General features: G+C 40.1%; 1 protein-coding gene across 1 annotated transcript; it reads right to left on the bottom strand.

Moving 5' to 3' along the window:
* Positions 1-2,189: 2,189 nt before the first annotated feature.
* ndufs8a (NADH:ubiquinone oxidoreductase core subunit S8a) lies at positions 2,190-10,520 on the bottom strand. The gene is made up of 8 exons (XM_076147823.1): positions 10,475-10,520; positions 9,782-9,837; positions 8,478-8,543; positions 8,055-8,144; positions 7,155-7,263; positions 6,812-6,875; positions 4,175-4,303; positions 2,190-2,729 (listed from the first exon to the last, which is right to left on the bottom strand). The coding sequence occupies exons 2-8, from the start codon at positions 9,822-9,824 to the stop codon at positions 2,598-2,600; spliced, it is 633 nt and encodes a 210-aa protein (XP_076003938.1). The 5' UTR covers positions 9,825-9,837; positions 10,475-10,520; the 3' UTR covers positions 2,190-2,597.
* Between the last annotated feature and the right edge of the window lie 1,520 nt (positions 10,521-12,040).

Raw genomic sequence — 12,040 nt, 5'->3', positions numbered from 1 at the left:
TGTGGACGGTCCTACCAATTCCATTTCACACGGCAAAGACTCCAGCAATGTAACTCAAATTCTTTTTTCTTAAACCGTAATTACGATGACATTGAAAAGATAACCATAACATAACGTCAAATCTGACAATGCATTAGACATCCAGGGTGTTATTTTGATGCATGCCACAGCTGCAAAAATGTCTTAAATATAAAATAGAACACTGCCCTTACACAGTCAACTGCTTATAAAACCCACAAATCAAATCAAATCAAATCCAGACCGCTACTTACAATCAGAAGCCTCAGTGGCTCACAACAAACACCCTGCACTGACTTACTTAAACACTGAATTGAAAACGTTTTGAAATGTTGGCAACTAAAATGTGCATTACATTCTACATGCACTGCCCAGCGCCCTTTCCTCTAAGATGAAAGAAAGAGAAAGACGTCAGAAATGCTGTGAAGGGCAGAACAGAAAAAATTACTTGCAAATTTACTTTTAAGAATTGGATCAAATCTCCAAACTCCACTACTGCAGCTCGATGACCAGGCACTGAAAGTCGTTGAAAGGGATTCATTGACAGTGAATACATGAATGAGTCGTTCATTAAAATATCAGTGAATCTATAGTCAGACAAAAACAGAACGGAGATAATCTATAAAGATAAGCCTCTCCCTGCAAAGGCAGTCAGAGACGGAGACATGAAACTGGCCACAAACATCACTAGTCTACAAATCGAGCACATCAGTTCAGCTCCAGTAGACTCAGTTACCTGTGATTAGGATGGGAGTGATACTGAGCAGAGCTGCTGCATCAAGTCAAGTCAAGTCAATTCTATTTATATAGCCCAAAATCACATATGATGTCTCAAAGGGCTCTACAGACCCACAACATCAGGAAAATTACGGACCCTGCCCAAAATTCACAAGAAGAAGACAAGGAAAAGCTCCCGAAAAAACCTTAATGTATAAGAAAAAAAAGGAAGAAACCTCAGAAGAGGCAATTCCAAGAGATTCCCTCTCCACAAATGGCTATGTGCGCAAATGAACTTCCAGTTGGATTCAACAAAGGTACAAAAAAAGGCAGTGCAAGGCTTTTTAAACACAAACAGTCATGCATAAGGAAATAGCATGCAAGCATGCAAGATCTATAGAGATACAAATGACGAAATAAACCAGATAAACAAACCAGGTAATGATGGTCAAAAAGAAGAGAAGAATAGAAAAGGAAGTAGAGAGAAAGAAAGAGCAAGGGAAGTAAAGGATCAGGGAGAAAGAGAAGAGCCAGGGAGACAAAGCCCAAGGTAGAAGAGAATATAGAAGAGAGCAGAAGGTCGCAGAGCGCATATAGAAGAGCGCCAGCCCTTTTCACAATGGCATTTTAAATACCCTTATCCTGGACATTTACATATTTCTGCCACAACCAAGGAAAGACTGTCACATCAGTCTTTTTGAACACCTACTGACAACAGAATGAGATGTGTGTGTATCCACTACTTTGTCCCGTCCCCTAGAGGTCAGTGGATTGAGACAACATTCTTTCATCACTTGCCTATTATACGGCACGAGGTGTGAGGTGTGATCTGAGAACATGGTTAGACCATGCAGCATTCCTATCTGTGGTTAAAAGCATCATCCTTGGCCTTTTATGTTGAAGTTAAGATAAGGTTAAGCCCTGAAATCCCTTTGTAGTCTCTCCGTAAACACTTATTAGAAACTGGACAACAGACCTAAGCAGTTACATTAACACAGGAACACTAAACTAAATAATGGCTTAATTTTGAGACATCCACAGAGGTGTAAAGCCAACAGGCCAACTTCTGTCTTGTGTGCAACAATTCGGATGTTGGTTTAGCAGGTTGACTGTGTCAAATATCTTTAAGAATAGTGAATGACACTTTCTTTAGGAGTGATTCAAACCTAAGGATGTTTTCTGTTACCTTCTGTAGATCTGTATGAGGTGTATAGATGAAGCCTTTGGGATAATGGTTATAAACATCGCAAAGATGATCCGTGGACACAGGATTACGAGATTTAAGAGACAAACTCCTACCATCCAAATATGTACTGTACATACATGTGATGTTCAATTTTGGGAAATAAATTAGCACGTTTCTAAAAAGTAAATGTAAAGCGATGACATTTTTGGAAAGGTGAGGAGGTTTATACTTGGTAGAAATGACATTAACATTCACAAATCACATGAACTGTTTTCCAATAATTTTATTTGAGACACCTCTGGACATGGTAAGTTGACACTGCGACACTGAAGTCTCCATTAAAATGCAGTACGGTAAAGGTTGTGGGACGGATGGCCAGGTATTGCATGACCATCAATTTGGGGCATTCAACGTCTTCCCCCAAGCAACTGCTGTAGTATTATCATTCTACAATGAATATGCAATCAAAACAATCACATATCAAAATATATATACATATCATATAATATCCATCGAAGCAGAGGTGGAGTACAGTGGACAAAATATGGTGTTTCACATAACACACATCAACAGCAAACCAAAGTAATGGTCTGAAACTACAACACATCCATCCCAGCTGAAAAAAGAATGTATTCTTACAAGATGGGCATTGTTGAGGGGTGTGTGAGAGGTCTGTCTATCGGTAGAGGTAATCAGCTTTTATGTTTGCAGCAATCTCTGCCTCCCACTTGTCTCCATTGTTGAGTAGTTTCTCCTTATTGTAGAGCAACTCCTCGTGGGTTTCAGTGGAAAACTCAAAGTTGGGACCCTGACAGATGGAGTGGGGAGGAAAGGAGGCGGGCGATGTGAGAAAGAAAAGAGGACAAAGATCAAACAATGCATTAATTGCATTTAACTACTTGTTTTTCTGTTTAACTGTGCAAACTGTGGATTATTATGTAATTGACTCCAACCACAACATTTATGTTGCGTGTTTGTATAAAAAAAATTGTAATTAAAATGTAATATCAGCTAAGACATATACAACAGAACCATATCATGGCATCTGCCAGGAACTTGCACAGAGGAAAGAGGGCAGCAACACCAAAATCTGATATTTTCATGTCACAAGAGTTCTTCAGGTCTGAGCCACCTACAAGATTGATTACATTTTAAAGAAATCCTGAACTGACACGCTTCAAAATGTGATTCCTTCAATGGGTCTGTCCAAACACCTAGTGAGCTGCCTACATAGTCAGCATTTGTACTCTGAATGCTCCAGTCTAAATCGTTACCATTTGAGCAATATAGGCCAATGGCAACTTAAATATAATTTTGCAAAAGTGTTCCCATTTTTTGCTAATATGTGTTTCATAATTTATATTTTTACAGAATCAATGCACCTGCATTTGTAAGTGCCTTTTCAAGATTGAACCGTCATTGCTTTGTTGACTGGCTTCAGAAATGTCTGATCACTGGCCCAATAAATTTGGGCTGGTCACCTCTGCTGGCTGACATCATATCTCCAGAAAACAAGGCCTGATTGTAGCAATCAAGATATCAATCGAAAGCTTAGACAGGCTACTATTTGATGAAACCGACCTAGATCAAGTCATTGTATGCACGAGAGAGCAATAGTCACACAAATTGATTGGACATTGGCTTGAATGTTACAATGCGTCTGGATATAGTTTCAGGACATTAAAAGCTTCAAAATGACGGTCAGTGTGCAAATTTATTCCATATTTTGTCGGTGTTATGGCTTAGAGAATCCTATTAATCTCCATGTCAAAGTTTTAATTCCCTGCTGCTGTTGTTGCGCCTGGTCAGCTTCTGTAGGTATTGTGTGATGCTAAATGCTACTTAGCCTGCTCAACAAGGTTGCGAACTAGGATGATGCTGTTGTGCAATATATAATGTTCAAACACTTTTATGGCTGTTGTTTGGAAGTTAGTGTGTGTGTGTTATGGTATGTAAAAAGACGTGATTCTTTTCAGGTTCTTTTAAGGGCACAAGAGGAACAAGCTTGATTCTTCTGCCATGTGTTTGTAGCACTAACAAAAGTTAGATATGTGCTCTCTCACATATGCATTAACTTGACCACTCACCATATCTGCTAACCTGTGACACCTATGCTTTATCTCAGATGATGCATTATTATAATTTGCAGAATGCTCTCAATAATGTGTTTTACACCTTTTGCTTATCATTAAACAAATTCATAAGACAAGCAGACATCAAATACATGCTAGTGCACAAATGTACAGTACATACCTCTACAATGGCATCCACAGGGCATGCCTCCTGACAGAAGCCACAGTAGATGCACTTGGTCATGTCGATGTCATAGCGAGTAGTCCTCCTGCTGCCATCAGCTCGAGTCTCTGCTTCAATGGTGATGGCCTAAACACACAAAGTCCATTCAAACTCACACACCAGCAGGACAAGGACATCAATATGGGTTCAGTACCTACGATCTTATAGATCTATAATGTGTAGGTAACATGTAAGAGGGACCAGGATAATGGATGCATGAAGCGTCTTGAACAGCAGCAGTGCATTCAAATGATCTTTTTTGCAGCTGTGCTCATTAACGTAATCAGTCTTAGTAATTACCGTGGTAAACTGTAAACGCAGACACACAACACTACACTTAATTGTCCCACAAGGGGACAACAAAATGTAGCTAAGGTCAGGGACCTCTACCTGCGACCATATAGGAGGAGTGAGAAGAGTGGATTTAGTGGGTGTGTGGGATTGTGTGTCATTGGTCAGAGCTCTGTGCATTTATGGTTGGTTGGGGTCTGAGAGGTTCTGGGTGGGGCGTCCAATGAGTTTTGAGGCATTATGTGTGATGTGATTAAGTTTGTTTTTAGTTCATGATGAAGAAACAGAGTGAGCAGGAGAGTAGGACAGGCTGGATGTACAGTAGCGACAAAGGGTAAGGTGCAACAGAAAGTGCTCTTCTTTGCATCTTTACATTTTGGCTGGCTGTGTTTATGTGTGTCAGCGGCATGCTGGTCAAAACTGAGTTTAATAATAAATAAGGGCCGCCTGGGACAGTGAGCTTGGACTCGTCAACTCGAGATAGACTGGTGGGAGGAAATCATACGAAAACTAAATAATGTGCTCATCCCACATTCCTCCTGTTTAAGGTTATACACAGGATCCACTTCTCTAAATGGAGACCATCTGAAATGGACCCAGCAGAGGACAAATGTGATGGATTCTTCTGCCCCAGGTTACACAATAACTGGTCTGGTCACTTTAACATACTGTCCGCCATATTGGGAACACAGTTTAAACTTTCTTTGGGAGTCCACTGATCCCAATGATGATCAGTTTAACTTCTCTACTTGCCAGGTAGAAATCCCCTCCCCTTCCCTCTGTCTCACAATGGCTGAAGGACATGTTTTTTCTAAAAACTCAAGAAATTAAAATACATAATGGAGGTGACACACAGATAAGTTCTATCACCAATGCTAACCATTTTCATCTTACTTCACAGATCTACTGGCTATGCTAATCTAATTAATGGAAACCTGAACACTAAATAATAGAGCTCTAGTTTATGTGTTTCTGTATTGCTGGCAGGTCAGGATAGAGGTGTGTGAATGTGGGGTTGTGTGACTGCTGGGTTGGGGGGTGGGACTTTGGATGGGATTTCTCCCCTTTTTGTTTTTCCCTGCGTCTCCCCCGTTTTTGTGCTCTCGTTGGAGTGCATGATACATTTTGCAACTGCCTGTGCGGTGGTATGCTGTCATCCTGTAAATGCTGTACCTTCGAGATCGAAATAGCAACAGTGATGTCTCCTGAAAATCCCTAGTTACAGTGTATCATTCTGTATATCAACATATCCTTTGCTGGCTGTGGTTAGTTGCTGTCGCCCTCTTTGTCATTACTTTGCCTTAATTCACACGTACATGACCTGCTCATGGACAAACTGCAATGTATTTTAACAGTCACAAACCAACCTTCACACAGTATACTACCTTTTTGTTGTTTTTCTATGCCTTAGTCAGTGTTCTCCTTTTGTCATTGTGAGCAACGCAGTGCTCATACATATGTATTTACTAAAAGTATCTGATTGGACAGTCTCTTCTCAGATCGTCCAGTGCTGAGAATCAATCACCCCGCCCTTTGGCATCAGCCTAAGTTGTAATGCGCGCCCTCTCTGTGTTTAAGAACAATCTCCAAAATGGTTCATAACTGCATGCTCATTGTCATGTCAAATGCTTTTTTCAATAAACAAAATAAACATTTTGGCAATTTCCTTATGATTTAGAAAATCCAACACAGATAATTGGAGTAAATATGATGTTTCAGACCTTATCATACACTGCTTGACAGCCTTGGTGTAGTTCTGGTTGTTTGTTTACAGGTTCTTTTATTTTAGCTATTTATTTGTATGGCCAACAAACTTCATTTATGTCATACTGCAGCCATTGAGATGTCCACCACTTTAAATTAAAAGTGTTGAATGTAAGGTGATACACTTTAGATACAAAAAGGATACAATGTTTCCTTTTCCCTTAAATGTGCAGAAGACTGGCTAGAAAACATAGGACATTCACTACAACTAGGAAAATCCTGCAGAAGATCAACGCAATGTACACACTCAAGCAGCTCTGTGCTTCATATAAAAAAAGAACACAAGATTTTGACTTCTAAGGGAAAGCAGAGCAATTAATTAAGGGACACGGCAGTCATGATACTGGTTGTCAAGGTATAGTGCAATAATACTCCTCAGGCAGTCTGGTAATGTCTATTAACTGGCACGGACTGAATTCTTTTTCTTTTTCTTGTAAGGTTTATCCTGCCTGATTGTTGTTGTTTCAAAGTTAATTTTGCTTGTTTTTGTTTTTTTTATATTTGTACAAAGATTACAAATCTGTGGGTGTGTGCGGTTACCTGAGCAGGGCAGATAGCTTCACACAGCTTACAGGCAATGCAGCGCTCCTCTCCTGACGGATACCTGGTATCATTACAGAATTACATTAAGTTTAGGTTTGTTTTATCTACACAGCAGGGCCTTTAGTACACAATGACAATCTGGACTTCTGCCCTTCAAAAACATTGCAGCTTCAAACAAAATTGATGACTGAATGTGTAAAGCACATCAAAATATTACACAATTCCGTATTTTGCTGCAAAAGCTTCAGTTACTTTCACATGTTGAATAGTCGTTAATGTGAGTAAGTCTGATTTTAATGAGTAAAATGTGTATCACAAATCTCTCAGTGGCGGTTCACACCTGCGCAATGCATGTTCTCCTCTGAAGCGAGGCGACAGTGGGCCCTTCTCAAATGGGTAATTGATTGTGGCAGGCTCTCGGAACAGGTAGCTCATCGTCATACCCAGACCTGACATGACACACAAACATGACATTTCCCAAATTAATACATGTAATGTAACACACTGTTAAAAAAATGTCATTAGCCCAGCACCCCATTCCAATTCCAAAGAGAAATAGACTTTGGTATAGACTGATCCTTCCAAGTATATGGCACTACTAGCGAGCTTGCAAGGCAGCTGTGCAGCAGGACAGGACTGTTGAAGGTTATTTACACTTGGCCGCTTGCTGGGCTTATCGGGTGGCTATCCGTTTGAGGAAAAGCTAACCGCAAACACCCCCAAGTAACATTACAGAAAGATATCTCTCAGACCCCTTCAGGAGATATATGCTTCTACCTCGTCAAGTCACACACAGTATGTCACTATGAGATTCAATCCTCAGCACATGTGGTGCATTGTTTAGAGAAGTAGCACGCTAATGTTACAGACTCAGCATGTGCAGAGGCAATCACAGCCACAGATGAGAGCCATGGGGGGAATACAAGTGAAATACAAGTGAGAATGCTGTTCATTTGTGGGGTGAGAAAGCATTCAGGCAAAACTTAACAATCAAATTTACAGGGAGAAACCTATTTTTGGAGATGTGGCACAGAAACTGTCAACATTGTCAACAGGAAAAACGCTTTGCTTGCTTAGAGAAAGAGTTTATGATGATAACATGTACTGACATGTACTGAGGCTCAGATAACATGTCCAGGATGCATGAAGAAGCCAAGTATAAATGCCCTCAATGACTGCCTTTGGAGATAAAGACAATTGTGTGAAAGCTGTCAAAACATTACTGTGTTACACTACTGACCTCGGAAGAGCTCTGTCCAAAGCAGCGTCTGAGCAGCTCGGTCAGTGATGGACTTCATGTCTGTAGGGAGTTCCTGTGCATTCACATACTCTAAACAAAAAAATAGATTTACGTTAGTTTTTAGGCTGCATATGGATATAAAGTCAAAATGTATGCTGTATGCTAGAGATGTTGATGAATACAGTTGGTTTAGCACTGAGTGGTTCAAATTCTATTCAGCCTAATCAGGTCTGGTACCATGCCATACAAGTGGCATTGTGCCATTTCCATACAATTGCATGGGACATTCTATGCAAACATGAAGGAGTTGGAACAAACAACATTGTGCTGCTGTGTTAGTGCCGATTTCAGTAGACCATATTCACTCGCAAACTGGTTTTAGGAATTCACCACATGAAAATTTGATTTCAGTGTTGTACTTACTGAACCCTTTCCGCTGTGCAGATGCACTGAAGGCCCTCGCCACACAGTGGCTGGCTGCTAAAGAACCTTGGGGAAGATTTGAATTGAGACATTAACACTACATACATAAAACATACTACAACACTACATACACCTCACACACTCTCACACACACACACAGGTGAAGATTTGAATTGAGAAATTTAACACTACATACATAAAACATACTACAACACTACATACACCTCTCTCTCACACACACACACAACACACCACACACTCCTTGCTTATTTCTTGCACCATTCAAACTTTGTGTAATCTGGCGACCCATGGACCTAAAACTTAAAACTTCCTAACAATGTTAACAACTATGGTCAGCACAGCAAGCATTTTCTTCTTCATCATCATCTCAGACAACTCTCTTTTTTTCTTTCTTTTGTCCATGCTCAGCCAAGTTCACGCAATGATTCCAGTGGGTATCAGTAATTTTGTCCAGCCTGTTTTCATTTATGCTCTGAATTAGCAGTGTCTCTCTTCAGGTCTGTCATCAAAGTATAGGAATAACAACATAACAAGCTACATAACATGCAATGTCTTTCCTCAGCCTGATGATTCATAATCAATCTCTTGAAAATGGCATTTTATTATTTCAACATTATATTAGTGAAGATAGGCACAGAGAGGGACATTGAGGTTACATTGCTTATCATGGTGCCATCACCGGTGAAAGCCGTGACAAATTGATATATGCAATTAAAGGTAAGAAATGGAATCTATCAATTTGGTATTCTTTTGAGAGTTACTGGATAATTTGTGAGGCATTGCTTCTAGCATTTGTTGGCCAATGCTAGATTGCTAGATCTATCTTAGCTGCCATAACACAATATTAACCAGTAGTAGGTAAGTTTCTTGTTACAACTTGGCACATTGTTACATTTGTGATATACTGCATTAGAAAAGAAAAATAAGGTTGAATGTTCTTCAAAATTTCCAGTTATTTCTACAGGAATTGCCATTGGTGTTTATGGTAACATCCTTACTTAGAAGTAGGGTTGTCCCAACTCTATTGTTAGATCTGGTGGGTGTGGGTCTATTTCATCCAGCTACAGTACCATGCCAGAGATCAACCCTGAATCAATTTCCATGTCTTTAAATCTTATGAACAGTTTGTTACTACAGTCTTGCATCAAGACAGTGAGGGTCGAATATAGCACAAGTAGGTACCGAGACTAAAGGTTTATTGTGTGTGGGGACTCGGATACTGTCACCATTTAGTCTAAGATATAACACTTGCTACAAGTGAATCAACCTAGACAAAATCCTACCTGGCCTTGGCAAGGAGTAGATTAAACGCAATGTTGCAGCCATCGGGTCTTTCAAGCTGAAACCAGACAGAATACGACACAGAAAATAAGGTTAAATAAAACAGTCTGATTGTACTTCATGAAATATTTGACGCCAATTTGATGCCAAGTCTCCATAAAGTGATACTCTCAAAGTAAACAATGAATTGTCTTTTAATTAGAGCCCAAACTCTAAGTGCACTGTACATGAAGTTTTGGTTAATTAAGTGTTAATCTTGCCAGTCATGGTCCAGGACGACGAAACATAATTTCATTACAACAATGATAAACATTGAATTTATACTTATCCTATATACTTCATATACACACACATACATAACTTATCCTTACGTCACCACATAACTGTGTCCATGTGTTCAGCCAAAAGTCTTATATTAAGCGACCTTGACTTGCCTCTTTACACCTGAGTACAGATGAAGGGAGCCGCTAGTGTCTCAAACCGTGTCGGTAAACACGGAGCGCAAGCTAACACAACCTAGCAGCCGGTTACAGCACATACTGTCAAGGACTTTGGTATTAAGGTCGAATGAGGCCAGCAGAGAGGAACTGTGACGCCGTCAGTAGCAAGTAGGCATGGCGAGAAACTGGTATGATACCATATAATGTACCGTTGTGTATAAGAAGAGTTTGTCCATTAAAATGATTTAAACTTACCTAAGTGTTGCTATTTGGCCTTCTAAACCAGAACAGCACAGGATCGATGAGTACGTCACAGAGCGTCACTGCGTCTTCTTCTTCTTTATGTAAAGTGGCGATTGCAATCTTTGACATATATATGAGGCATACCGCCACCTACTGTACCGGAGTATGCAGACATGTTTTTTTGCTACAGCTATCCGGGCACTCTTTACTCTATCTCCAGGTGTTCTCAATATTCCCTCTAGATTACATGCTGTTTCTGTCTCCTTTATCCATAGGCAGAGTCTTCCCCTCTCTTCGTTGCTCTTATTTCAGTCCATTAGTATATGTTCAACATTCTCTGTAGTTTTGCAATGAGATCATCTGATGATCTTTTCCCTACTATGAACACCGTCCTGTTGAGTTCTGTATTATAAAATCTTGTGACTTCCTCCCTCTTATTTCCCCTCCTAACAACCTTTGCATTAATGGATTTCTGGACTTTGTAGTATGCTTGCCCTTTGCTGTCTCCATCCCATCTTTCCTGACGTTATCATCCCTTTGTAATTGTTGCTTTTCCTTACCAAATGAAATATCCACGATATCCATCCTAGTTGTTGCACTTTTGGCAATTTGATCTGCTCCTTCATTCTGCTGCTGAGCTGTCTCAACGTTAGACAGTTCCTCACCTAGAGGTCAGCCAGGTGTGTCCACTTGCAGGGCTCTGTGGAACCCTCTGTCATCTGCTTATTGGGCTGTAGAAATAAAGTTGCCTTGACTTGACAATGCTTATTTTGCCACGCTCATCTTTAAAACCATCTGCATAAATCTCTAAGTAAGTTTTGTAAGTATTCCCTATGTATTGACACTTCAGTTTTTGGTATAGCCAGGAGAGAATACTTATGTGTCTTCCAATCCATATTCATGCAGGCGCTTTATACATATGTTGTGACCCAGTCTAGCAGAAATCCGGACATAACATAAGTGTGACTCCCCATCCGATCCCACTCCCAAGGAAGGCCGTGACAAATCTGTAAATGAAAAATAGGCAGCAGAACAATCTCCTACAAGAATCCACGCATGCACGCACATACCCCACATAAAGCAGAGACACAAACACACACACCTCCTCCAGGCCAGAGAGGAAGAAAGCACATTACAAGAATGCATAATAAACATGACTGCAGGGTAGTAACACATGCATGAGTGAGTCCTTATCCACTCCATAGGCCAACTAGCTATTATTAGGTTTATCACTTGCACTTGTACTTGCATTTTCTTAATATTTCTACGTGTTTTTGCATGTGTTCCTCACTACTCTTCTTCTTCTTATGTATTTAAATATATTGACTTCCTATAAGGGCCCACATACAGTAACTCTGATTTTCCATCCCTCTCTTTCTTGTGAAGAACATGTAGCAGATTTGTTTCGAGAAGTCTGAAATCTCCAATTGTATGACCGCTATTGTACTCTCATTATTGCCTCCTTAATTTGGATTCATTCTGATTGATGAATCTCTTTGCTAGGCCATATGGCTCCATCATCAGCATAAAGTGCTGTTCCGATCCTTCTATTTAAACACATGATTACAAATAATAAAT

The sequence above is a fragment of the Genypterus blacodes genome, unplaced genomic scaffold (genome assembly GCF_046128005.1).
Source record: "Genypterus blacodes isolate CSIRO-AG114 ecotype Tasmania unplaced genomic scaffold, CSIRO-AGI_Gbla_v1 ptg000039l_1, whole genome shotgun sequence".
Lineage (NCBI taxonomy): Eukaryota > Metazoa > Chordata > Actinopteri > Ophidiiformes > Ophidiidae > Genypterus > Genypterus blacodes.
The sequence above is the reverse complement of the archived record's forward strand: the minus strand, read 5'-3'. Positions and strand labels throughout refer to the sequence as shown.